Raw genomic sequence first — 27,980 nt, 5'->3', positions numbered from 1 at the left:
GCCTGTACTTGCATTCAGCTTTTTAAAACACAAAAAACAGTGACTGGCGAGTACAAGTATTATTACAGAAAAAATCAAGTCACTCAAGCCCTCATTGTTGTGAAGAGGGTTGAGACTGGGAAGGTTCACAGAATGCTAAGAGTGGGAAAAGGATCAAAAGCAATGTTCAAGGCATACACAAACTGAAGAAAGAGGTGCTTTGAAGTCTATACTATGATATGGAGATAAAAGCAAGTGTATGCGGGGGGAAGGTCTTCACCCAATATTTTTTTTGTAAATTAAGTTACACAGTTTTGGTTTTGTTAAAAAAAGTCATTTATAATTTAATTCCTGTTTCAGGATTCTCAGATCTGTGGTGCTGTTAACATTGCACTTAATTGGCATTACCCATTTTTAAAAAGAAATTAAAAAGCAGCTCTGAACTTTGCTTCTGAGATGGAAGCACTCACTGTCTCTGAACCAACAACGATTCACTCTTGCTTTGCATCTTTCAAGGCCTGAAGTCTTTCTAAAAGGGGCGGATGGGAGTAATGCCACATTGAAAAGATCCAGTCAGAAACAGGGAATCCTAAATTATCTTTGTTTAGCTTGATCAAAGCCGAATATAGGTCTTTAGCCTTCCCAAGCTCCTTTGCAAATGCATCTGCTTGAAACTCGAATCTTCGGCTTAATACAGTCAAACAAAATGAGAGAACCTGTGGAGAGAAATATATTTTAAATTATTTTAAAACTTCAGCTATATGCAAGTTCCGTACAGTATCAGTAAATACCTTCTATAAATATCTACCTTCCCACATGCCACACATCACTGTGGCTGTAAGGTTTACGCAGGCCACACCTGAAACTCAGAGTCTTACCCAACACTGAGCACTAAGCCTACTTACTAAAACAAGATACCAGATAGAGCCCCTGGAAACTTCAAACTTTCCCCCCAGGCAAAATAAAATCATTATTTAAATGGGATGATACTTCAGCACCTATTCATCATGTCTTGAAAACAATTTACCTCATTGTAAGGTGAAAAAATGAACTGGAAAATAATCATCAAGCCTATCAGGGTAGGCTGGGTGTCGTAGAAACCAAATGCAGCAAAGAGTTCTTTTCGACCAATTAACACAGCAAACAAGAAGAAGCAGAGGAAGGAATTCATCTAGAGAAAGGAAACAACATTCTTGATTAATATGAGTTGTTCATCTAAGTCTAAAACATGGCCTATTCATGTTATAGATTCGCATAGAAATGCCACCGAAAAAGCCCAAATAGATTTTAGAACTAATGTACAAAGAGGAACAAACAGCTGGCCTTTACATGCTTTCTGTAAATGCACACAATAAAGAAACACTTTGTATTTTCTGTCAGTGAGCTAAAAAAAAAAAAAAAAAAGGGTCTAAGCAGTGAAGGAAGATGAAAAGCCAAGAAGACAGGAGAAGTGAGGAGGGAGTAGAAGGTAGAATCCATCTCCTTGGAATTAGGCACAGATTCAAAAAACTTTAAAACTGAACAAAATGTGTCTGTGCCATGTCATACTTCTATTCCTGGAACCGATCTATGCTTCCATCTAAGCCACGCATCACTGTGTACAAGCACTGTGCTTGCCTGGCTTTTCAGAGGCAAGAGGCAGGACCATGCCTTACAGTTTTTTTTAGAGAAGGTGATTAGTACCCTTTCAATCCATGCAAGTGTCTGTTTCGTCTTTTTAGAGTAACGTGGAAGGTGCCAGAATATTGTTTGTCATTGAAACACAAGGGACAGCAAAAAGAGGGATGGCTGTGACAGCAAACAATCAACAGAAAAAGTAGAAGACATTGCAGAAGAATTTGTGAGAACTTCTTGAAGTGAAGATAAAATCTACCTATTACAGCAAAATAATACTATCTGGAAAGTGGATCCAAAGACAAAAGTTATGTGAGTTAGCAGAGTGGCAAAAGCACCATAATAGTTGTTAGCTGATAGGGATCAACACTGACGTTGGAAGTTGGAAGGTAATTGCCTTAAAGCAGGAAGTGAGAAGGACCTCACTGAAGCGTTGCAAGGATAAGGAAAAGGCCACGTGGAAATGGAACGATAGGGATTTTCTTAAACAGAAGCTTGACAGTGGTGTTCACAGGCTGAAAAGCTTGTGAATAGCCTTAGAAAAAGAACGGAACAGCATTCCTGGAATGGTGCATCCATCCCAAGAATGACATGACGGAGTTACAGCTGGTGCATTGGAGGGCAGCTAAGAGAAACAAACAAAAAACCCAAAAGGCTGAGAACTTGGAGAAAAGAAGGGTGACTGATAGGAGGAACAAGATAGATCTACACCAAAGCATACAGTAGGCTGCTGATAGTAATTTAATAGAAGGCACATAGCTGTGCCTTGCAAATAAAAGAATTTGAATTAGGAGGTTTCGGGGAGGATTTCCCTTGCATTGTGTGATGTCCAGAGGCATACGCGTGAGTAAACAGACCACCAGGCTCCTTTTCTTCAAAGACCAGGTTGGGCAATCTCTAGAGATTGCTTCAATGTTCACCCCCATTTGGGCATGCATCAAGAATGGCACGAGAAAGTTATGTACCCATAATCAATGCACATGGTATGATAACACAATACAAAGAAGTAAGAATGTCCTCCTGTGTCAGATTTCATAATCCTCAATCGCATTCCTTCTCAGCTGGCCAAGCAATGCAACTGATGGAAACTCTCAGGCACGTAGCTTTCTCAGAGATAATGACAAACACCTAAAAAATGCAGGCTGAGAGACAGGATACATCCAGTCCTACTCCTACCACAGGGATAGAAACAGACCTTCAGAGAAGGCCCTGAGATTCAAAAAGACAAGGCAGAAGTATCACAGAGCAAGAAAAATGTGTCCCAACTGCAGAGGCTGCTGAGATTAATTAAAATGGCAGCAGACATGCTTTGTACCAATCAGATGCAGCAAGAAGGGATAGAAAGGCTAGTGCGTGTTCACTGTAGATACCGTGAAGAAAAAAAAAAAACAAAACAAAACCAACAAACCAACCAACTTTCTGTCACAAAGTGTAAGTATATTGTGCTAATGTACACTTACAAATCTGGAAGCAGGCATCTGGAAACAGCAATAACTACAAAATACTCTAGGAAAACCACCAGTTTATCGTAACTTACCTGGCTGATGATAATGTTTTTTACAGTGTGACCTAGTTTCCAGTGACCCAATTCATGACCAAGTACAGCCAGAACTTCTTCATTTTTACATCCTTGTTTCTTATTCTGAGGGAATAACAAAACAGAAGTAGTATCAGGTATGACTGAACACAACTGAATAAAGTTCTTACTTACTAGTTTGGTTTTTTCCTAGGTCACTTAAGTGTCCCTAGATCTGGCCGTTCCCTTCTACCAGCAGATACACACGTAGAATTTCTTATTGAGCCTTTTTCAAGAAGACACAAAAAAATAAACTTTCAAGTTCAACAAGATTTTTACCACCAAGTGGTGTTCTCTTATTTCTATGTATGCAGACACGCCTATGCAAACCTGGAAGAACGCTAGCAGATTTGCCTTCCAAACACTTTCCTACCATCCCTTGATCTCACCCTATTTCTTCACTCAAGAAAAGGAAGCATTCAGAGCCACCGACTTTCAACAGAGAATTGAGAGCAAAGGCCTCTCCCTACCTCCTTCAACATGCAACATGTAACCTCTCTCCCAAGGCACTACTGTTCCTTTAAAAACAAATTACAACATCCCTGTCCACTGCAACAAGCGCTATGATATGCCTTAAAGCTCTCATTAGGAAAGATGGACATCTGTACCTTCAAAGGTACATCAGCAAGTCAGAAGCAAGCCCGTGGGCTCGTGTACTGAGAACAAGTACTACACAAGTACTGAGAACATAGCTGAACAACCTGTGAAAATGGAACAAATGATTCTCATTAGGACTAGAGCATGTGAGCTCAAAACCCCTTCCTCTCATCACCCACTTCTGCAGTATGCCATACCAAACCGTGCATGAAGAGAATTCCACCACCAGCACGGTTACAAGAAACAGAAGCTGGACTGAACAACAATCTATACATTGGCCTAACCCTAGGCTGCAGGAGGCAATTCTTTCTTCTCAGAATTACTTCTTGAAACCTTCAGAAAGTATTCCATCAGTTTTAACCATCCCTACGCTATCCTGAAGCCACAAAGGCTGACTCTTGATCTGCAGGTGCACATCAATGGAAAGGACAAGGCAATGCCATCATCCCATTCTTGACCAGGGCAGGGGAGGATGCATATGTGTAATCTGTACGTGTGTGCGTGCACATGTGTACCTCTTGCACCAAAATTCTTGGATGTAGTAAAAGGCACACAAATGACACACTGATAAAAGCATTTCCTTCAAAGGGAAGCTTCGGTGTGTGTTGTGGTGTGAGCCCCCCAGCCGGCAGCAAAGCCCCCCGTAGCCGCTCTTGTTCACCCCCACCCTGTCCCCTGAGGGATGGGGAGGAGAAAATACAACCCAAAGGCCTGAGGGTCGAGACCCAGCACAAGGAGGGCTCACTCACCAGCTGTGGGCACGGACCAGAGACCGACTCAACTTGGGGATAACAACAGCAATTTAACACAGAACAACCACCACCATCAAGGATAATGAGAGATACAACCGGACCTTAAAAACAACCCACCTCCCCCCACCCCTCGGTCTTCCCGCGCTCAGCTCTGCTCCCTCTTCGCCCCCCAGCAGCGCAGGGAACGGGGGTCACAGCCCGGCTGGCACAAGGGGTCTCCCTGCTCCTTCCCCCGCAGGGAGAGGGGCCCTCGCAGCCCTGCTCTGCCCCGCCGTGGGGTCCCTCTCACGGCAGACATTCCTCCGCCAACCACCCCAACGCGAGTCCTTCCCGCGGGGCCGCAGCTCCCCAACCCGCCCCAGCGCGGGGCCCTCCCGGGGCTGCCGCCCTCCCACCCACGGGTGGCTCCAGCGCGGCCGCAGTCACGGCTGCTCCGGGCCCGGGCCCTGCTCCTCCGGCCCGGGGCCCTCCGCGGGCTGCAGGGCGACCTCTGGGCCGCCGCTGGGCTCCAGGGGCTGCCGGGGCTCGGCCGCCATCTTAACCGCAGGCCGCAGGGAACCCCTGCTCCGGCACAGCTCCCTCTGCTTCCTCGCTGACCCAAGTGTCCTCTCCCACCCCCCAACACCGACAGACAAAACAAAGTGCTCAATCAACAGGTTCTTTCACTCTTAAATACTGAATTGGAGCCGGGGGAGATTCTCAAAGCCTCTTACAGGAGCCACCTCTGTAGCCCCCTGCCCTGCTAACAAAACCCGTACCAAAACCCCGCCAGCCGTGAACCACCACAGTGTGGCAGTCCCAAGAGAAGGAACACTAGCTAAAACCTTATTCAAACAATTGCAAGGAAGGCCTGTTTTTTTACATGCAGGGAACCAATGTCCTGCTAAAGCCCCCGTGGATTTCTGTGGTCTCTTTGGTGCTATCTGCATAACTCACACAGCCCCAGAAATTCCAGTTAGCAGCAGCTCAGGATTACTTTGCTGTTGAAATCATAAGATTTTGGGGTTTAGCATCTCACTCAGGACCTTTAAAATACATTCAGAAAACACAAGGGAATATCTCACCAAGAAGTTAATGTAAATATCACAATGAAAAACAAAGATGAACTCACTTTGGTTTTAGACTTTGCCTCTTCATTCTCACCATCTTCTCCTTCTGCTGGCTCTTTGTTCAATGCAGAATAATCTTCCAGGAGGGTGTCGAAGAGTACTATCCGCTTATTCTTGAAGAATCCATAGAAATAAGCATTGCTATGAGAAGAACGCTTAGAACCTGATGGGGAAAATTTGCATTAAAGACCATGATCTGAATAATCTCAGACACTGAAGACTATGCAATATTACATAGAACATATTCTTCCAAAGGAATTCTCAAAGCCCCTAAATGAACGGTAGACAAACCCAAGCAAATGAGTTTGCAGGTTGAAGCATATTTTAAAGTTATCTAAGTGATGATAATCTCATTTACATTCTCCAATGGAGAAATAATTTTTTTCATCTGTAACATATAATCACTAAAAATCACTAAAAATATAAAAGAAGTCATGTTAAGATCTAATATCCAGAAGAAAATCAGTTTCTATTGCAATTTCAGTTCAGAGTGGAAAGAGCATTCTGCATAGAACACATGCTGCCCTCCTGGCAAAGAACCTGTGACGAATACGTTTAGAATTCTTTCAATGTGTGAGCAAAGATGATTTGAAACAGATATGGAGGAAGATGTCAAAAACATAAGAAAAAGATGAAGAGATGAACTACAGGTATCAGATAGTCCCTCAAAATTATTTTTGTTTGAATTAGGCATTTTTTTACACCTACTTTTATCTAGATCAGGTGAATCATGGTCTGTTTCTACTATCAATATACTTGGGGCCAAGAAACTCATCTTTTTCCATGGAACATGGACTGTTTCAGTTGATCAAAAAGCTGTCTGGATCAAAGCAGCTGTTAAAACTTTGCCTATTTTTACCAATGGACAGGAGCTGTTGCAACATCAGGACTGAAAGAGGTCTCTTTGAGAGAAGAGGTGGATTCCTCTTGTTTTTTCAGCAAAAGGTAAGATACTTCAAGTTGAAGGCGTTTGCCTTCAACTCTCACTATAACCATAGGAGGTGCATAAATTCCTTAGCACACAAAATATCCATTGTTCCATTACAAGTCATGGACATTGTACGGTCATGGTAACCTTCAGCACCAAACCAAGACATATCAACAGAGGAAGAGTGGTCAGAGCATGAAGCCTCAGCATCCAGTCCCTTCTCAGCGAAGAAATCTGAACAGACACAGGGTAGCAATGTTCTTTTTTATCTGCAGATCATAAAAAACTTCATCCTCCACTAAGTGTTGGTAGAGAAGGAACCTTTGTAATCTGTTACAGAATGAACTCTGAAATTAAAGAGCTTAGTTACATATGTTACTAAGAAGTCAGTTCTGGAATGGGAAGAGCCAAGACAAGAGTGCAGAAAAACACTAGCAAAAGGATGTTCACACATCCAGTCCCCCATGTCAGAAGGGAATAGTGCTGGCTCAACACTGAAGGATGCCAGGAAAGAAAATGGGGGGGTTGGCAGCCTCCCTCCACTGCAGATCGCTGCTGCTAAATGCAGACGTGCTGAAGAAGCCAATGCAGTAGTACACTACACAGGTGCCAGGGTACCAACAGTTGGCTCATCTGACTTTCACCATGGTTAAATGCTAGGACACAGCCAGCAAGGCATATGGGAAAAACTTACATATTTGGCAAGCCTCTGTACTGACTCTCAAGTTTGAAAAGCTTCAACTTTGCTAGGAAAGAGAGGAGTTTCTCGGGCCCTAAGAATATCAATACTAATAGTTCCTGGCTGTGCTAAGGCAGAGCACTGGCTGGATTTGGCCAGCCCAAAGCTTTGAAAGTCACAGCTTCCAGGCTAGATAAAGCCTTCATCACCCTCTCTTACAGCAAAATTCTACCATTTCAGCTCTTTATGCCATCTCATCCTGCTTTCACCAAGGCAATAAAAACAACTCTGATCCTCACGTGTAGGGCACAAAACCAGAACAAAATTTGGGAAAGTCCCTGAAATCAACTTCAGAAGGGAGCAAAATGAGTAACAGTGGGAATGTCAAACAGTAAAGTGCTCCATGAACACGGAAGTGGAGAGGAAGTGACATGGCAGGTCCTCCATGCTACATTCCATGATCTAAGAAAAGAGGACAAGAAATTCATTACTAGAAAGTGAAAAAAATACAGTCTCAAGTAGAAGGTATGAGTCCATCCAACCATACCATGAGAAACCATCCATGTGAACATTCTTAAGAAGGAATAGTTGTTTTTAACTTTCATAACATTTTCAACTGTTTCACCAAGGACTTTGAGACAATTAATACTAAACTGAGACTAGAAAAGATGAAAAAACAACCCTTTTCCCTCTGGTTTAAAGTTCTAAAATTGAAATCTTGATTGCTGCTTCCATTTCTGACTGTGCTATGCATTTCCATTCCACGGAGACAAGACAATGCTTCCAACAAGATGCTGAGTTAAGGCTGTACATGCAGCTTCACTTTTCTGACCTCAAGGCAAGAAAAGGAAAATGGTACAGACATTGACAAGTATTACAATAGCTGAGGAATATAAGCAACTGCCCTACTACAGCACCCACAATCAAAGCTCAAAATCCACAAATTCAAAATTATAAAGTCTTGTTATTAAAAAGATCTCACCTTCAACAACATACACCTTCGTCAATGGGAAGTCAATGCTCTTTGCCATTGCTTCAATTTGTTGCTTGAGCTCTCCCTCAGGAAGCGGAATGAATTTATCAAACAAAGGCGCAATATAGTCTGCATAGATTGTAACCAGCACCTGCAAACACATACAGATATTAAAAACAAGGCATACAAATGTGTGTTTAGTACGGAAGGTGGAGCACAAGTAAGTATAAAAAGAGGGTACAATTTCAGAAAAAACACTTGATAAAGCAGAGTCCTGTATGAAGTGCGATCTACAGCAAGGCTCTCTCTTCGGGTCATCCCATCTACAATGAGAACTACTTAGTCTGCTGACCGTAAGCAATTCAACAGCAAGACGGGGGTGGGGGCAGGCTTCTCTACAACCTACAGTCCTCAGCAGTGCAAACAGTGCTTTTGCTGTGACGGTTTGATGAACTGCAGAAAGCAAAGCCACTATGACAGCTGGGAGCAGTGGTCTTATCAGTGACAGCCTGTCACTGTCACCCACTTCACCGATACTGGAAAGCTCTGAAGTGTTTCTTAATGACCAGCAGAGCCAACTAAACCAGGAGATAGTCCCACTTCTTCAAACTCCTGCTAACTTGCAAAGCCACGGTCTAAAACAGGCAAGAAATTTCATGTCCCCTATTTTCTTCCCCTCTCCCAGTTGTATGCAGGGCTGAGGAACTGCCTGATGCCTCTGGTCCACAACGATTAACAGCTGTGGTCTAAAAAAAAAAAAAAAAAAAAAAAAAAAAAAATCACTAAAATACACCTGCATCCCTTCAAACCAGCAGCAGATGCAGCCCAGATGAGAAAGCCAGGATTGGAAGAACACTGTGATGGGAAGGAAAACTGAACTCCCTTCCCTCACACTCTGGACCTTCACTAAATTATTTTTATGTATTTATTTTAAAGAAAAGGACTGGAGAAAAGTTTAAATTCTGGTTAGTGAAAAAGGAACAGGACATGAGAGGCAAATGGACATCAAAATTAACTTCGAAGTTATCTTGCCAGGGTTTTTTCCACTGAAAACAAGTACCTTGACTTTCGAAAGTATTTGCACAGTTGAAAAAGTCCAATGAAATCTAAAACTAAGGAAACTGGCTTTACCAAAGCCATAGCGAGTGAGGGCATCAATATGAAACACCACTATAAAATAAAAGTTATTTTTGTTACTGTAACTGCTAAGACAAGAGTTTAAATCTCTGCAGATATTTTGCAGCAAGTGTAGGAGGGTATTCCATACAGCAGAAATCAGCTGTCTGTTTCAGTCCAGACAAGTGTCTCAGCCCATATAGTATTTGTGGACTAAGTTTTTATCTCTGATCTTTGTGTAATCCCTTGATATCAGCAGGCATAACAGACTGGTAGAAGGATGCAACTCTAACTATGATTACAGAGTTATGGAATGTGATTACAACTGGAATTTTTCCCTAAACCAAACTCTAAAGGGTAAATCTAACACCTCTTAAGGTCATTTTGCATGTGAAAGACTGTTTAAGCCCACACATTAATGCCTCAAATCACGATCGACACCCTGTAAAGCTGCAGTGACACTGCAAGACACCTGAAAAGCACCAATTATTGGCTGCACACTTAATCCTCAGGAGAAAAAGGGGAGGGGGAATATAAAGGGAGCCACTCGGTCTTGCTTCATAATCTTTCAGTACAGAAGTCTGCAGCTCTGACACAACACGTTTTATTTTCTAGCTTTTGTTGTGTAAAAGTTAGGCCACCCCTGTTTTATGTTTCTAAAGTACCTGTAAAATCTCAGTAAAAAATTCTACACGGACAGCTCAATGGCAAGGGGCAGGCAAAGCAAAAATAAAATATTAGTTTGCGAAGGGAAAGTGACTGAGAAAGAAACGTGGTATCAGCTGAGTACGTTCTGGTTCTCACCTTGAAATTTAGTGTTAGGTACTACTCACCTACATCCTTCTACTTAACTTCCTTGATAAAGTGGATAAAATGGATATTCGGAAAGCCTCTCATATGACATCACGCAACATTTTTTACAATATATATTTTAAAGAAAAGATGGCAAGAATAAAAGCAGTCAGTGACTGGCATAAGGAAAGCTAAGGAAAAAATTTCAGTGTACAAATGAGAGCAGGCCATTTCAGAAAATCCTGTATCTTCTTTCAATCCTAAACCTACTAGTTCTTCTAAAGTTTCAGCTTAATCCTTCTATGAAAAAGCAAGTCTTTAAAGCCTTTTAAGGCTAAAGACATGAACTCAACATCACATGAGGAACTAATATGGATTTGATGGATGGACCACTTGGTGGATCAGGAATTGGCTGGATGGTTGCACTTAAGGAGTTGCCGTCAATGTCTCGATGTGGTCTTTCCAAGTGTAGACCAGTAACAAGTGGTGTTCCTCACGGGCTGGTATTGCAACCGGTGCTATTTAACAGCTTTGTTGGCAATATAGACAGTGGGACCAAGTGCCCCCTCAGCCAGTTTGACAATGACAGCAAGCTGTGTGTGTGGTCGACACTCTGGAGGGCAGGGAGGCCACCCGGATGGACCTGGACAGGCTAGAGAGGTGGTCCTGTGCAAACCTCATGGAGTTCAGCAAGGCCAAGTGCCAGGTCCTGCCCCTGGGTCAGGGCAATCCCAAGCACAGACACAGGCTGGGCGAGGGGTGGATCGAGAGCAGCCCTGGGGAGAAGGACTTGGGGGTGCTGGTGGGTGACAAACTGAATGTGAGCCAGCAGTGTGAGCTTGCAGCTCAGAAAGCCAGCTGCACCCTGGGCTGCATCCAGAGCAGCGTGTCCAGCAGGTCGGGGGCGGTGATTCTCCTGCTCCACTCTCATGAGACCCCACCTGGAGTACTGCGTCCAGCTCTGGGGTGCCCAGCACAAGAAAGACACGGACCTGCTTGAGCGGGTCCAGAGGAGAGTCAGAAAAATGACCAGGGGGCTGGAGCAGCTCCCCTGTGAGGACAGGCTGAGAGAGTTGGGGGTGTTCACCCTGGAGAAGAGAAGGCTCCAGGGAGACCTTACAGCGGCTTCCAGTGCTGAAAGGGGCTGCAGGAAGGTAGGGAGGGGCTGTTGATCAGGGAGTGTGGAGATGGGACGAGGGGTAACGGTTTTGAGTAACTGAAAGAGGGGAGATTTAGATGAGATGTAAGGAAAAAATTCTTCCCTGTGAGGGCGGTGAGACCCTGGCACAGGCTGCCCAGAGCAGCTGTGGCTGCCCCCTCCCTGGCAGGGCTCAAGGCCAGGCTGGATGGGGCTGGGAGCGACCTGGTCTGGTGGGAGGTGTCCCTGCCCGTGGCAGGGGGTTGGAACTGGATGGTGTTTAAGGTCCCTTCCAACCCAAACCATCCTGTGATTCTATTAATCATCTCTGCAAATCTGCAAATAATAAGGCTACACTAGAATAATCTCTAAGTACGGACTGTTTTACTCAGGCTGGCAGAGCAGTAGGTCAAAATGCTGAACTATGATTTAAGAGTATATTGCTAATCAAAGCTCAGAAAGAAAAAGAACAATTCTTTAAGAAGTACTGATCAGAGTCTGCACAAATTTTCTGTAAGTCATTTCAATACATGTGAACTGACATTTTTGAGACCTAACACTGTGATCTTTCAGAATACATTCAGAGACAAAAAAAGGAAGATGTCAGAGCATAAGGACACCTGGACTACAGAAAGCAGAAGCCAGCACAACAAAACAACAGGAAGCACTGCATAATTAAGCCAACAAACAAACAAACAAAAGCTTGAAAGAACTCAATGTAGTAATTGGAAGCTAGACTTACCACCTAAGTGGAACACTTCTGCCACTATACTATTGTCATTGAGTTCCTCAGAAACACATCACTGGTAACTGCACTATGCCAGAATTAGTGGCCATATAGAAATCCACTAATCCACACAGGTTGTACTTCAGTTGCATGTTAGGCATCAATGAAGCAAAAACACAAATAAGCAACAAATACAATTCAGATAATAAGATCTCTATCCCATAAAAACAGGATTATGAAAAGACTTTGCAGTCATGATTTAAACTGACCCACACTTCCTTCCATGTCGCCATGCCTGAGAAAGTCAATGCACCTATTGGATATACGATACGGGAAATCAGATTTTCCTGCATTAACTGCAATGGCCTCCCATGTAGCACGATCACATTTTTGTATAAGTGTGGCCAGCCAATGCTGTGCTTTAGAAATGAAGCTGACAAACTGAAAGTCCACGAAAGCTATAAAAGTGATCTGAATCTAGAAGCAGTGGGGAGAAGGAAAAGAAAAAAATAAAAAGCAACACTTAAGTCATGAAAGAGAAGCTTAATAAAGAAAACAATGATTTCCTACCCAGGTATTCCTAAAAATTTTCTTGATGATGCACTCCAATCAGAAAGTCTGAACATGACAAGAGAATCAGGGACTGACTGACCCAAATTTATTGTTAAGCCAACATGGCAGGCTTTATTACATTACTGTAATGTAATAATTCTTTTACTTGTTAGGGTGCTCTTTTAACCTTAAAATAAATTAATATACTTCTGTAATTTCTTCCTTGGGTGAGCAATGGTTAGTGTATCGAGCAAAGAGACAGCAGAGCACTATGTTGAAACAGAAAAAGAAACGCAGACTTCAGAGCTCATAGTAAGAATAGAAAACATCAAATTCTTATGATGCATACAAAAAGATCCTTTTAATCCAAGCCCTAAAAATGTCAGTTACCAATTCGCAGCTATAAAAGCAGAACCAGAAATGGAAAATTGCTACTCATCGCCATACAAAGCAATGCAATTGAGAACTGGTAAGAAAAGCCCAATGGAAACATCACTGACCAAAGCACATTCTGCCTTGTCTTGCCAAACTGCTGGCAGTTGTCCTTGTGACCTTTCTATATTTAAGGAAAAGGAAAACCTATCACCACAGTGCTGTATTTTCCAGTATCTATTCTAAAGCTTTTTGAATGTTTATTTTCCAATTGATGAAGACACAGTATTAAATAGATAAAATATATCACATTAATGTGGACAATTAATATGAGCTACTATTCCTGAACAAGTGCACTGAGAGAAAGACACACTGGTAAAGTCTGTAGACACTAAAATTCCCAGGAGACTTAGATTTTTCTCCATTTCCTTTCAGTTATGTTTTTAAACCTCAGCACACTGAGCCATGCAAGTAAGCTAGCATTTGGAAGAAACCCAAACATATTCTCATACTCACCAAGGAAACAACTAATGTGAAGAGCCAGGCATAGATGAAGAAGTAGTCTCCCCCTATTTTAATAATGTAAAGCAGAAGGGACGTCACTGGCAACAGAATACACTGAGTCACAATAAACTTCTTGATAGCATCCTTAAAAAAAAATCCCAGCGTCTGTAAAGAAAGGATAGCAGTGATATTTTCAATGTAAATATTGATGTGCCACAGCAGTTAACGAACTGATCCCTTCAGAGGATGCACAGAAACAAAGTAAGACAAATTGAAAAACAGCAATACCAACATGATAAGGAAATCAGAGTCAGTTAAGAAAAGGTGGAAGAACCTTTTCACCTCCTCTCCTGGTAGCTCTTTACATCCACATAGACTCCAAGCCCATGCAGATGCTCTCTTCCTTAGTAAGATCTGACCGAAATTCTTGTTTGGTGTTGCACACATACACTTCACTAAATGAGGAAAGAAAAATTTAAGCTTATCTGGCCCTTAACTCTTTTACGAATCTGTATCCTAGACATCATGGGATTTTTAGAGAATAGGAAACTCTTAAAACACAGCTACTGTAAGATATTTTGTCTTTGAGCAGTTGCCTCCATTCATCCTAACTTTCAGTTACCACTAAGCTGATTGTCTTAACCGGAAATATATAGAAGTCCTATTAAAGATTTTTAGGCACGTATTGGGCATTTTACTCCAAGCTTCCACTGACACGCAGTTACTACTCATGTAGCTGTCTCAGGTTTTAAAATTAGATAACTTTAACAGAAGCAACAGAAATTTCAAAGACCTCTACCTGACTGAATCTGATCTAGTGACTCTGAAACATGATTAGACACCCAACTAGCTCTTTCAGGAACTGTTACTTCAGTACTTACAGCTATCTGCAAGGCACAGAAGTAAGGGGGTTTATTATGTAAAGATCCTTCCCAACAGGGTTGTATTAAAAAGCCCATACCACATTAAAGATATGGAACTCATCTGGAAAGAAAAAAAATACTGGTGAAACAGGTTTAAATAAAAACTAAGGATTTGGGACAAGAATTTGGATAGATGCCTCAGACTTCCACGACTATTGGAAACACAAATCAGACATAAACCCACAATTTTAGACTATTCTTTACGTAGACATATTCACTCTGGTCACACAGTGAGCGCTCTGGTGATACCTTCTTGCTAAGCGACCATCGGTATCAGCAGTAACACAATTGTACAGACACATGCCCACACAAATGGAGCACTCCAGAAGACATTGTTCCTTGCCTGACATTAACATTCCCAGGTAGCGTGGGTTACCTTTTCCAGCAAAACAGTTCTGTAACTAGAAAAGCAAGACTTGTGGCTCTTATTCACACTAAGCAGTGCTCCCTTCCTGAAAATGGTACGGAGAAGCAGGAAAGAAACTCTGTGGGTCATCCTGGACAAAGGAAAAATTGTTTCTGTTTGATCAAGACTCTTAAACTGATACAAGCCAGGAGAGAGAAAAAAAAAAAATATACGACGTGTTCCTCCTTTGTTACTTCCTCAGCTCAGCCAGGAAAAGGCCTGTCACACAGCTTTTTCATTTTTTAGCTTAGAAAGCAACTGAAGAAAAGTCATTTAATATAACCTAGAACAACTCTGAACAGAAGTGCGCTGCCAGTGCTCTTTACACTGGTTTTTCTGAAACATGTCAACTACAATCGTTTTAGCTCAAGTTTTCATTTTAACTCTTTCTTTACTTCCACCTCCACAGTCTAGGAAGAGTAGAGCTATAAAATTGCACAGTGTCCCTCATTTTCACGCCACCTCTTTCCCGCTTCCTAAGGCAGATGTGACTTCAAGAAAAATCCTTCCCATGGAAGCAAGCATTCTTCCTGAGAAACTGCTTCATCATGGCTTGGACAGGCATACTCTTTGGTGAGAAAAAAACGTGGTTGGATGGCTGGGCTCCAAGAGTTGTGGTAAATGGAGTTCAATCCAGTTGGTGGCTGGTCACAAGTGGTGTTCCCCAGGGCTCGGTATTAGGCCCAGTCCTATTGAAGATCTTTATCAACGATCTGGATGAGGGAATCAAGTGCTCCCCCAGGTAAGTGTGCAGATGACACTACATTGGATGGGAGTGTTGATCTGCTCGAGGGTATGAAGGCTCTTCAGAGGGATCTGGACATTGGCTGAGGCCAGTTGTATGAGGTTTAACAAGGCCAAGTGCTGGGCCCTGCACTTGGGTCACAACAGCCCTATGCAAAGCTAGAGGCTTGGGGAAGAGTGGCTGGGAAGCTGCCCGGTGCAAAAGGCCCTCGGGGTGCTGGTCGGCAGCCGGCTGAACATGAGCCGGCAGCGTGCCCAGGTGGCCAAGAAAGCCAACAGCATCCTGGCCTGTGTCAGCCACGGTGTGGCCAGCAGGAGCAGGGAAGGGATCGTGCCCCTGTACTGGGCACTGGTGAGGCCGCCCCTCGAATGCTGGGTGCGGTTTTGGGGCCCTCCCTGCAAGAAGGACATGGAGGTGCTGGAGCGTCTCCAGAGAAGGGCAACGAAGCTGGTGAGGGGTCTGGAGCACAGGTCTGGTGAGGAGCGGCTGAGGGAACTGGGGGTGTTCAGCCTGGAGAAGAGGAGGCTGAGGGGGGACCTCATCGCTCTCTGCAGCTGCCTGAGAGGAGGTTGTGGTGAGGTGGGGGTCGGTCTTTCTGCCAAGTAACAAGCAATAGGATGAGAGGAAATGGCCTCAGGTTGCACCAGCCAGGGGAGGTTTAGGTTGGACATTAGGAAAAATATGTTCACCGAAAGGGTTGTCAAGCATGGGAACAGGCTGCCCGGGGCAGTGGTGGAGTCGCCACCCCTGGAGGTGTTTAAAAGACGCATAGATGTGGTGCTTGGAGACATGGTTTAGTGTGGACTTGGCAGTGCTGGGTTAATGGTTGAACTTCATGATCTTAAGCATCTTTTCCAACCTAAATGATTCTGTGATTCCATGAAAGAGTCTATCTGAAGATCATTTGAAAATCACAGCTAGAAATTCCGAAGTCTGGGCTGGTACCAGGTGTGAATTTGGCTTGTTCACTAAAGGACCTAGCCCACCAGTCTGAAATGAAAGGTGGAGATTTGACTTTGTTTGTAAGACATTTGGTACCTTGAATTGGACTGGAGCTGGTCTCAGCTTTCAGTTCTTCACATAAGGACCACTGTGGTGAAAAAACCCTTGTAAAAGACAGCATGCAGGTAGCTCAATCAAGCACTTAAGACCCATAGGTGTCAGTGACAAGTCTTCCTTTTCTCATTTGATTAGGCACAATGCTTGCATTCACGAGCACAGCTCCAAGGAGAAAATGTTTGGAGGATATACCCAGAATCCTCCTTACTCTCCCTAAAGCATACCAAGAAACCACATGGATTCTGCAAGCTCTCAAGACAGTTTTAAAGAAGCCCAAGCTGCTAAGTTCAGTATTTGACCCTCTGCTGCTTCTGCACAGAGGTAGGGCCTGATCAAGGCCTGACCAAGTCAAACTCTCCATACATCAGCTCGTCTGTCGGTTTGCTCTAATTCTGGTGCTTTACAAGTCCCAGCACTGACAGTCTCTGGACTTCTGTGTCCTGGACATACAGGGCTTGCAGATCTGGCACCAAGATGGAACTTACTCCTCACTAAGGTAGGAGAGACAGTCAAGGTGCAGGCCTGATGCGACTACTCAGGATTGACATGAGAGACAACAGTGAAAGATGTCTTTTCATGTGTATTTAAGGATTCTGAATGTCAAAAGGCTAAGCCAGGGCATAAGCACGTTGCAAGAATTAGGACTTTGCCAGCCCTTACAATTTTTGAGGACTACAGAACAGAAGTGATAGCCAGCGAACAAACAAAATACACCAAATAGGTATTTCCCCGAACAAAAGACTGCTTGACTCATGCTCTGGAAACACGGGAACATTCCTTCCTCCCTTGACAGGAGCGGGACGTTAGCCTGCCAGTTTGCTCACTGTAAAGGCTGCAGAAGGGAAGGGGATCTCCAGGACTATGACTCAGCATATGAATGGCTATGTGTGCCATCATTCTGACAATGAGAATTAACTTGCTAGTGAGAGACAAAAGTGTTGGTAAGAAGTGACATGATTGTTTTTAGAAGCACAAGGGGTTTTTTATAAGACTAGAGAGCTAAATGGAGTATAAAAGGAGTTCTGAGTTGGTCACAAGCTCAAGGCTTACGACTAACTACAACAACCTTCAGATCTGCTTCCCGAAAACTGGAGCAGGAGCTGCCACAGGCACAGTATCCAAACATCAGGGCAGTTTCTGGGAATACACACAGATGTCAAGGAAAAACTATGCAGTGAGAATTTTCATAGTTCGGCTTTCCTGGAAAGAAAATATATAGCACTAAATAATTGACCCGAACCAAAATAATACATGATGTGTCAGGACCTACGTACTTCTATTTTAAAGATGATTGAGACAGGGTGCAAACTGGATCATTGCATTTAGAGCTTTTTTTCCCTCACTGATTTTCTTCATTTTACAAAAAGGAATAAGAAACATCAATTTATCAACTTACTAGGAATATAACTAGTTTAGAAGCAAATTGATTCCACTTCTTTAGGTCTAGCTCAGTCTTCCTGCCTCCATAGAAACTGGAAGATGAAACTGGCAAATACCAGAGCATCTCTACCCTTATTAAAATGAGTCAAACAGCTTAATCCCACATCTGCTACCCATCCAAATTTCCTTCTATTGTAAAAAAAATAAAAACCCTTCCCAGTAGACTTGGAACAGAAAGTACAGTAGACAACACTAGCTGGGTCCAAAAGCAGAAAACAAGTGCTATGCTCTGGCATGAAATGGCTAATGATGTATCCCAGATTGAGGTTCCTCTCCCAAAAGGAAATTCTGATCTCATGAGAAACTGATACTGAAACAGGTTAAACTAAGTTGGTGAGAGAAATCAAGAAAGCCAGGGCTGATACTAAGTGAGTACCTCGTAGAAGTACAAATGAAGAGCTGAATTCTCTAATTTAGTAAAGGCTGATACAAGGAATCAATAAATGTAACAAAATGAGAAGGAAAGTAATTTCTCATTTTTGTTTCATCTGTTCCATGTCCATGAATCAGAACTGCCCCCGTCAAGCAGTGATCCAGACTTCTCCGGAAGGGCATATGAAAGGCAAAGAACACTCCATCCAAAAAATGAACTGCTGAGGTAGGAAATGTTCTTTGTTCCACTGCTAAAACATGCACTTCTCTGCTCAAAGGCACAGGCTCATGCAGAGACATGCTGGTGCAGCACGGGTACTTCTGCAACAGTCACAAACTGTCATTGCTCTTATTTCTATGCACTGTGAGTAGAAACGTTGCTAAAACTAACTATCTTTGGCACAGATATGGACGTACCAGTCCATCTAACCAAACAAACCTACCGAAGACGTTAAGGCAGTGTAAGTGCTATCTACAATACCTGTTGATTGAAGCCATGTTTCTCTTCTATGACAAATGTGTTGTATAAACTCCATGGGAGACCGGTCACTGCACTGAAGAGTGTTGCAAGCAGCAGAAACACCAATGACTGAACAATCTTAAAAAAAAAAAAAAAAAAATTCTGATATTTACTGACCTGTACTAACATTAATATTCTGGGTGTTAAAAATGGATTTTATGTCAGTGGTTTAACTGAAGATGAAGCTAGACAAGTTCACAGAAATAACACGTTTGTGATTATTAGACTACCGATCACTGGAACAGCTTACTATGATAAAGAAAGAAAAAAAAAATATACCGATGAAACAGATTTAAATAAAAACTAAGGATTTGGGACAAGAATTTGGATAGATGCCTCATCCACAGCACAAAGACAACATAAGCAGTAGCCTCACATTTCTTACCCTTTTACTGTGCAGGAAGATCACATCTACAATTAGTAAAAACACAACACCCAGACAAAAGGAAATCCAACCCACCACCTTGTTTGACTCCAGTAGCTTTGAGACTTGTGTGTTTTTAACATACAACGCTATTTTTAATTAGTAAGCTAATTTAAAAGTCACATACTGTCGTAATTTCTCAGACTCACCCAATTATTGTGTTCACCAGAAAATATTTCTACTATATTGTAGCCGTAGCTAAATCCCACTTTAAGTAAATGCAAGGTTAAAAATAAAAATTATTCTAACAGTATAGTTCATGGGCCCAACATTTTCACTAAAATTTAAAGACTGCTCACCTCATATTCTGGTCCAAACCCAGCACGACCAGAGATCTGACCAGACAGATTCCAGAGAAAAGGAATTCCTCCACAGAGAAGAATCATCTTGAAAACAAAAACACATACCACAGAGGCAATATGAAACAGACTGTCATCTACCAAAATTTCAGCATGATAAGGCCCTTTCAAGGGTGAATAAGAAAAGTTTTATAATTAGGCTTTTTGTCACTCTCTGATCTTAGCAGTGCATAAAGGAAGCCTGGAATGTTTGGCAATTGTTCATTTTTACTTTATAGAAGTAGAGATCAGGTCAAGCTTTTTTTTTTTTTTTTTTTACTTCAGACCTTAAAACTCATTTGCCTATGCTTGTGTAACATACCATCTCTAGGAGGGGTATGCAAGATTCAGCAACTTGACTGCACTGGGACGTCTGCATTCCCCACCAAAAGAAAGGCACTCAGAACAAGGCCGTAATTTCACTTTCAGTATTAGTGCTGCTTCAAACTTTTTAGGAAGGCACCATGCTCTCCTCCTTGTGTGTGTCTCGCAAAGCCTCCTGCCATTCAGGTTGCCAAGGAACAGGGAGTGGACTACTCAGGACACACCATCATCCAAGAAATGCTTGAGACAGCGCTACTGAAGCAAGTGCTAACTGTGGTTCAAGGCAGGGGCTGGTAGTTTGTTTGTTGAACAGCTTGACTTCCAAATGTTTCACATTTACTTTCTTATGAAGTGACACATCACTATATATATAGAAACCAATTTTCAAGTAAGCAGTCTTCCAGTATGGACAGTACCAGGCTTTTATGTACTTCTTCATTTTTAAAAGGCTTACTTTTATAACCTAACTATTAGGGTAGATTGTGAATGTCAGCAGGAGATGGAAAGGACCAAAGCAAACTTGTTTCTCCTTTGCAGGATACCTGAAAGTTTCAGAGCTGGAAATCCCAGAAGTACCAGTCCCTGAACAAAGACAGCTATGAGCATGATGTTCATACTACTTATCAGTTAAAAAGAAACCCTCATAATTAATGGTGGAAATAAATCTAAGCATACTAGTAATTCTAACATGGTATCTCCCCTTCAATTAACTTGCTAGGTTAATGAATCATACTTCACCTATTAAAAGCAAAATGTAGCAAAACTGTCATCCAATTTCATCAACTTTGGCCACAACAGCCTCTTCCAAGTTCAGGCAGTTCCCAAAGCTGATTAAAGGATGCAGTTTATGCTACAAGGAAGTGCCAAACCCAGACAGTAGAGGCCAGCTCACTTTAGCTGTGCTGGCATCTGATAATCCCAGGACAGATTCTGAGACACAGAAAGACAAAGCTGAACATCAAAGAAAGGAGCAATAACTCATCATCGTATATGTGTAGAAAAGAAGCTGCACGTACCCTACAAATCGGGGGTATCAGCTTGGCTGTAGAATAGAATCACAGAATCATTTAGGTTGGAAAAGATGCTTAAGATCATGAAGTTCAACCATTAACCCAGCACTGCCAAGTCCACACTAAACCGTGTCTCCAAGCACCACATCTACGCGTCTTTTAAACACCTCCAGGGGTGGCGACTCCACCACTGCCCCGGGCAGCCTGTTCCCATGCTTGACAACCCTTTCGGTGAACATATTTTTCCTAATGTCCAACCTAAACCTCCCCTGGCTGGTGCAACCTGAGGCCATTTCCTCTCATCCTATTGCTTGTTACTTGGCAGAAAGACCGACCCCCACCTCACCACAACCTCCTCTCAGGCAGCTGCAGAGAGCGATGAGGTCCCCCCTCAGCCTCCTCTTCTCCAGGCTGAACACCCCCAGTTCCCTCAGCCGCTCCTCACCAGACCTGTGCTCCAGACCCCTCACCAGCTTCGTTGCCCTTCTCTGGAGACGCTCCAGCACCTCCATGTCCTTCTTGCAGGGAGGGCCCCAAAACCGCACCCAGCATTCGAGGGGCGGCCTCACCAGTGCCCAGTACAGGGGCACGATCCCTTCCCTGCTCCTGCTGGCCACACCGTGGCTGACACAGGCCAGGATGCTGTTGGCTTTCTTGGCCACCTGGGCACGCTGCCGGCTCATGTTCAGCCGGCTGCCGACCAGCACCCCGAGGGCCTTTTGCACCGGGCAGCTTCCCAGCCACTCTTCCCCAAGCCTCTAGCTTTGCATAGGGCTGTTGTGACCCAAGTGCAGGGCCCAGCACTTGGCCTTGTTAAACCTCATACAATTCACCTCAGGAATGAGGAATGTATGAAGAAGCTGTCTGAAATCTAACAAGCAATAATGGCTTAGTTACAACCATACCATTGCTGCAGCCTTCAGACCAGAGGTATTTTCCCTATTAAGAAACACGCTGCAGCCATGACAGCGTGAGGGTATGTAGAAAAAGGTGTGTACATTTTGTCATTTTTTAAGTTGATCACAGTAGGCGGAACAAGCAAGCAGGTTTTTTTGGAAACGCAAGCTCTTCTCCAAGTCTAAAGTGAAGCCAGCAGACTTCAGTACAACTGAGAACAAGTTCTCAAAATCTAAGAAGATGCGTACCTAACAGTGTTAGCAGCAGCAGACGGAAGAAGATTAGAGTGAGCAATGTCTCTGCTAAGTCCATGGTACACAGCTGGAAGTTCTCAACGTTTCACAAGCCATTATCTCAAGAAATAATCACCCTAGTTCTCTACCCCTACCATTTGGACTACTTCAAATTTAATTGACTACTTTTCAATTTTTATTGAAAACCGCTTGTCCTGGGATGACAATGGATCGGGGCGGGGGGTGGGCAGTGTGTGTGGAGTTTCCATTCAAGTGCAATTTTCCCTTTGCGGGAACAGAATAATCAGAGAAACCTAAGGGCGTGCTTTCCTAGGGAGAAGCGAAGATAAGAAGTGCGATAACAAGGAACACAACTTCAAGGGACAGGAATTCTAAACACAAGGGCAGAGAGGACCAGCTGTGGGTATCTTCCAAAGCTCGCAGCTGGCTATGATACACTTCCCTTTCACCATTCCAACACTGAGTGTTCAACCACAAACACAAATTTTGTGATGCTAACATTAAATTTGTTAAGGAAGCTCTACAAATGGCAGCCTTTCAAAAGTCCATGACAATGCTGCAAACAAGGAGGTGTCCAGCCTATACCCAGCACGAAGAGAAGTAATATAAAACGATCTACAGAACTCAGTGAAGAAACCCTGCTGCAGGGGTGACTGGGTATCAGGGATACTATATGGCTGTAGATTATTTAGCTCTGGCTAAGCGAAACCTACATTAATGGAGCCATAATGAAGAAATGAGATGTAGGAGCCACTGGACTTGCAAGTGTTACCTTGCTTCCACAAAGATCTGCAATCTCTTTAGCAAATCTGCAAATGCAGGCAAAGCTTGGACATCCAATAGCTTGCAGGCCCATTAACAACCACGCTGGGACAGCTCACTCCCAATCCCAAACTCAGGAAGTTTTGGCATACAGAATCCCAAGACTCAACAAGCTCAAGTATGAACGCTAACTTCTTGTTCAGAAGATGAAAACGACTGATGATACTAGTAGAAAATGTGCATACAGTGTCTCAGCTGACTGCTCTGAGACCTGCTTTTTCAGGCCAGTACTCAATTAATTAGCTGGGAGCTTTAACTCACATATTCCATGTTTTTATCCTTGGCTCTTGTTTATCAGTGTCACTGCAACACAAAAAGCAGAGCACCACAATCAATTCAGTAGCAGCAGCAGCAGTTTGAAACACAACTGTTTCCCAGCTGTTTGTCACCATCACAGCTGAAACGCTGGACAATATATAAGCTAAGATGCTTGATTTAGTAACTGGTTTTGACTGCTGCTTAGGAAGCACCAGCATCGTCTGGGTTTTGTGGCTCAGTTGTGGACAACAGCTGGATGCAGTAATTTCTTTAACAGATCCATCAGCTGCCAAAATCACTGTGGACCTGTTATTACAGTAACAGGGACAGAACAGAAAGAAAAGACCATGCGAGAAAGCAAAGGCTGTGCTTCTCCTACACAGGCACAATCACAGCATGGCTTGGGTCACAAGGGACCTTAAAGACCACCTGGTCCAATCCCTCTTCCAGGGGCAGAGACATCTTTCACTAGATCAGATTGCCCAAAGCCCCATCCAGCCTGGCCTTGAACACTTCCAAAGATGGGGCTTCCACAGCTTCTCTGGGCAACCTGTTCCAGTGTCTCACCACACTCATGGTAAAAAACTCCTCATGTCCAATCTAAACCTCCCCTCTTTCAGTTTGAAACCGTTGCATCTTGTCCTGTCACTACAGGCTTTACTAAGTCTCCCTCCATGTCTTTTATAAGCCTACTCTTAAGTATTGAAAGGCCACAAGAAGGTCTCCCTGGAGCCTTCTCTTCTCCAGGCTGAACAACCCCAACTCTCTCAGTTTTTCTTCATAGGAGAGGTGCTCCAGCCCTCTGATGATTTTTGTGGCCCTCCTCTGGACCCGCTCCGACAGGTCTATATCTTTCTTGCACTGGAGACACCGGAGCTGAACGCAGTACTGCAGGTGGGGTCCCATGAGAGCAGAGTAGAGGGAGAGAATCACCTCCCTCGACCTGCTGGCCACGCTTGTTGTGATGCAGCACAGGATATGGTCGGCTTTCTGGGCTGTCACGGCTGATATTGATGGCTCATCCAATTTTTCATCCACCAGTACACCCAAGTCCTTCTCTGCAAGGTCACTCTCAATCCATTCATCCCCCAGTCTGTACTGATACTGGGGACTGCCCCGACCCACGTGCAGGATCTTGCACTTGGCCTTGCTGAACTTCATGAGGTTTGCTTGGGGCCGCTCCTCAAGCCTGTCAGTCACCCCAGATGACATCCCTTCCCTCTTGCGTATCAGCTGCACCACTGAGCCTGGTGCCATCTGCAAACTTGCCAAGGGTGCACTCAGTCCCACTGTCTGTGCTGTTGATGAAGCTATTAAATAGTATTCCTCCAAGTATGGACCCTTGAAGGACACCACTGATTTCCACTTGGTCATTAAGCCATTGGCTACAAGTCTTTGGACACAGCAATCCAGCCAGTTCTTTTCCATCTGACAGTCCATCTGCCAAACCCACCTCTCTCCAGTTTAGCAGCTAGAATTGTGGCGGACCATAACAATAGTAGGCCTGGGTGCAGATAAGCACAGACTGCTGATGTGGCTCTTTGTTTACAAGGGCAGCAAATTCAGTGGCAAAAGAGGTTCATTCCAACCCTGCGTATTTTCCTTAAAAACAACAAGGGAAGCTGTTTTGGCTAAAGCTCTTGAAATCAAGATAAAGCTTCAGAACGTTTTCACCTGCTGCATTTGCTAGGTGTTACCATCTTGCCCTGTCCACTAATCCACTGTTGGAGGATAGCTTCATTTTTCAAAGGAAAAACTGCCTCTAACATCAGTCAAAAACATAGAAGCTTTTCAAATTCACACAAAAATTGTCTTGAGTTCTACTCAACAACCCAAAAAGCCCATGCCAAAGAAGGATGTAACAGCTATTATGACACACATAACAACATTTTTACGAGTTCATACAAAATGAAGCAATGTACAGGTTCAGCTGCACAAAAGGGATCAGGAAATGCAAAAGTTAAGAGGGGTCACAATTCTTAGATACTGGTTTTACATCACAGCTACATGGCTTACACCATTTTATAATGCTATTTTCATTATCTTTTATAATTGACCCTTTTGCTTCCTTAAGTTCATCATGTAGCAGATCATATTCTAATTACATTTTGCAATGCCAGGCACTTCAGGATTCCTTTTTGACCCGGTTGTGCTGCTGATGTGCAGTGCATTTCAGCAGTGAGTCAGAAAAGCTTTCTCTTAAGATTGTTTGTATATCGTGCATGTAAATACTTTGTTCTAACTCAATGGCTCTGTTTTTGCATACATGTGAACATTACTTGCCTCATGTAATTTTTCTTACACTGAAGTATCCATGGGTACTCTTTACTCTTCCTGTTCTCATGGGTTTTTCTTTCTACTTTCTACTTAAATTTTATCTAAAAATGGAAGTAGTTGCGTCCCTCCAAACACAGAAAAAGGTCTGCATTTGTAACAATTTATAATAATTCTGATGTTGCTTAATTGTTTGGCAGTGGAAATCATAACAGGTCAGCTATGGCACTAAAACATAATAATGTACTTTGTAGTTGTGCAGTATGACTCATGACTCAGCAGCGCATAGAGAAATTACGTGCTGTCTGAATAACTCCTTCTTTTCGTATGGCAAATACAGCCACAAACAAGAAATACAGAATCCCAGGCCTTCCAAATTTCAATGTTTGATGCAAGACACCAGAACAGCAACAGTGCAGCTGCACAGGATCACTAAGAATCAAAGTATTTCACAGTTTAAGTATACAAAATGTATAGCTGCCAGAGCAGCTCAGGTACTTACAGTGCCCTCCACCTCTGAATACAGTCCTGACCAAAAGCTGAAAGTACTTTTGTCCAGCTGATACAGACGAGATTTTTCAAATGTTTCCGAATCCATGATCTGTCCTAACTCCTGTGGTACATGTGTGGTTGTTCTATAGACCCGTCTCTGAAAAAATTGAAAAAGAAACTTGTCTACATTCAATACTTTTAAGGAGACAAATAAGACTTAAGAGTAAGGTATAACATGATCCCATGGGCCCCCACAGAAAAACACCAAACAACCCACAAAATAACAAATATTCCTAAATTCCTGTTTTCTATCAAGTTCCAAACATAAAACTGAAGCCTAATTGTTATGTTATAGCCAGAAACTGAGTTGCCTACTTATTCATTTATTTCCAATATAGTTACTATATAAAGATCACAACCTCGTTTTTGCACAGGATATGATTTACTGCACCACAGTAACAACTAAGCAGAGCCTGAAACGAAACACCGATCCTCCCACACAAACCGTGCAGCTTCACCAGAAAACATATCCATGATGTGGCTGCATAAACAAGGTGCTATTTAATTTCCAGTAGAGATCTCACCACTTCAGCTGTGCAGGGTCTGGCTGGGCCAGAGTTAACTTTTTCACAGCAGTCCGCATGGCGGTGTGCTTTGCATTGGTGGCCAAAGCAGTGCTGACAACACACCAGGGTCAGGGCTCTCTCTCCTTCTTCCCCAGCGCACAGGCTGGGGGTGGACAAGAGGCTCGAAGGCGACGCAGCCAGGACAGCTGACCAAAGGGACATCCCATGCTGTATGTTATGCTCAGCAATAAAAACTTAAGTAGAAGAGGAAGAAAGGGGAAGAGGGTTTGACTTCCAAGCTGGCTGTTACTTGGGAGACTGGCCAGGCATTTGCCTGGTTGTGGGCGGTGGTGAGTGATTGTCTGCAGCGCTTGTGGGTTTTCTCTCCCTTCTTCCTTCGCTTGTTTAACTGTCTTTACTTCGGTTTTGCTCTTCCTGCTCTCTCACCTGTCCTGGGGGAGGAAGATCGAGCTGCTGGGTGGGCGCTGTGCTGCTGGCTACCCCACCGCACCTGCGTTTTTCCGACCCTGCTATGAACTCACCTAACCCACTGATGTGACAGCGAGTGCCCCCACCGCCCCGCTGGAACGAGCGGGGTACGACGCCGCGTTGCTCTGGGGGAGCGCAGCCGGCCCGCACAGCCCAGCTCCGGCGCAGGGGCGGGGGGCGCAGGCGCAGGCTCGGCGCCGGGCAGGAGCCGGCTCGGCAGAGCCGCCGAGAGCTTCGCCGCCCGGCTCTGACCCCCCCACGGGCCGCACAGACCGGCTCGGCAGAAGCCCTCTCCCGCGCCGGGCCGCTCTCACCGCCCGCCGGCGGCAAGCCGCTGCCGCCGACAGCGAGCGCGGCCGACACGGCGCCCCAGCCCCGCTGCCTCGGCCGGAATAGGGCCGAGCCCTCCCCAGGTAGGCGACAAGACGAAGCCGGCCCCAGCCCCGGCGCTGTGCTCGGCGCCCGGACCGCCCGCCGCCCCCCACGTGAGGCGAGGCCGGGCCGGGCCCGGCCCTCATCCCGGCGGCGCCTGTCTCCGCCGGAGCCCCCGCCGACCTGCCGGTGCGCCAGGAAAGCCTCCCAGAGGTAGACAGCCCAGGAGAAGAGCAGCACGGAGCAGAAGATGCGCTTCTCGACCGGCAGCTCTGCCCACAGGTCGCCGGGAAGCGCCATGGCCCCGCGCCGCTCCCGCGCTTCCTTCCGCCGCCCGCGCTGCGGCGCCGCCTGGCGCCCGGAGGTGCCGCGGGAAGGGCGGGGCGGGGCGGGGCCCTGAAGGAGGCGGGCGGGGGGCGGGGGGCGGGCGGCAGCGGCGGGCCGGGGGAGCGGGCTCGCCGCAGCCGGGCGGGGTCGGGGGCGCCATGTCAGTTGGGCCCTGCTGCCGCCTGGGCGTGGAGTCCTGACGCGGAGAGGGCAGGGCAGGGCAGGGCAGGGCAGGGCAGGGCAGGGCAGGGCAGGGCAGG

General features: G+C 44.5%; 1 protein-coding gene across 1 annotated transcript; it reads right to left on the bottom strand.

Moving 5' to 3' along the window:
• Window positions 1-429: 429 nt before the first annotated feature.
• ZMPSTE24 (zinc metallopeptidase STE24) lies at window positions 430-27,693 on the bottom strand. Its single transcript, XM_086479765.1, has 10 exons — window positions 27,577-27,693; window positions 25,977-26,123; window positions 19,597-19,683; window positions 18,835-18,951; window positions 13,421-13,573; window positions 8,217-8,358; window positions 5,630-5,790; window positions 3,131-3,235; window positions 1,007-1,150; window positions 430-695 (listed from the first exon to the last, which is right to left on the bottom strand). Exons 1-10 carry the CDS (start codon window positions 27,691-27,693, stop codon window positions 471-473), a joined length of 1,398 nt encoding a protein of 465 aa, XP_086335891.1. The 3' UTR covers window positions 430-470.
• Window positions 27,694-27,980: the final 287 nt, after the last annotated feature.

The sequence above is a fragment of the Leptosomus discolor genome, chromosome Z (assembly GCF_034619465.1).
Source record: "Leptosomus discolor isolate bLepDis1 chromosome Z, bLepDis1.hap2, whole genome shotgun sequence".
NCBI classification, from domain to species: Eukaryota; Metazoa; Chordata; class Aves; order Leptosomiformes; family Leptosomidae; genus Leptosomus; species Leptosomus discolor.
This window is presented reverse-complemented; position numbering and strand designations above follow the sequence as displayed.

What these genes read in the sequence shown, in the direction of transcription:
- ZMPSTE24 (XM_086479765.1), bottom strand. Translation starts at nt 27,693, where the DNA reads ATGGCGCTTCCCGGCGACCTGTGGGCAGAGCTGCCGGTCGAGAAGCGC. An exon ending in ATTCAGAGGTGGAGGGCACT is followed by an intron (nt 19,684 to 25,976) that starts GTAAGTACCTGA and finishes TTTGTTTTCAAG; the next exon opens with ATGATTCTTCTCTGTGGAGG. An exon ending in TCACATTAGTTGTTTCCTTG is followed by an intron (nt 8,359 to 13,420) that starts GTGAGTATGAGA and finishes ATGTGTTTGCAG; the next exon opens with GTGCTGGTTACAATCTATGC.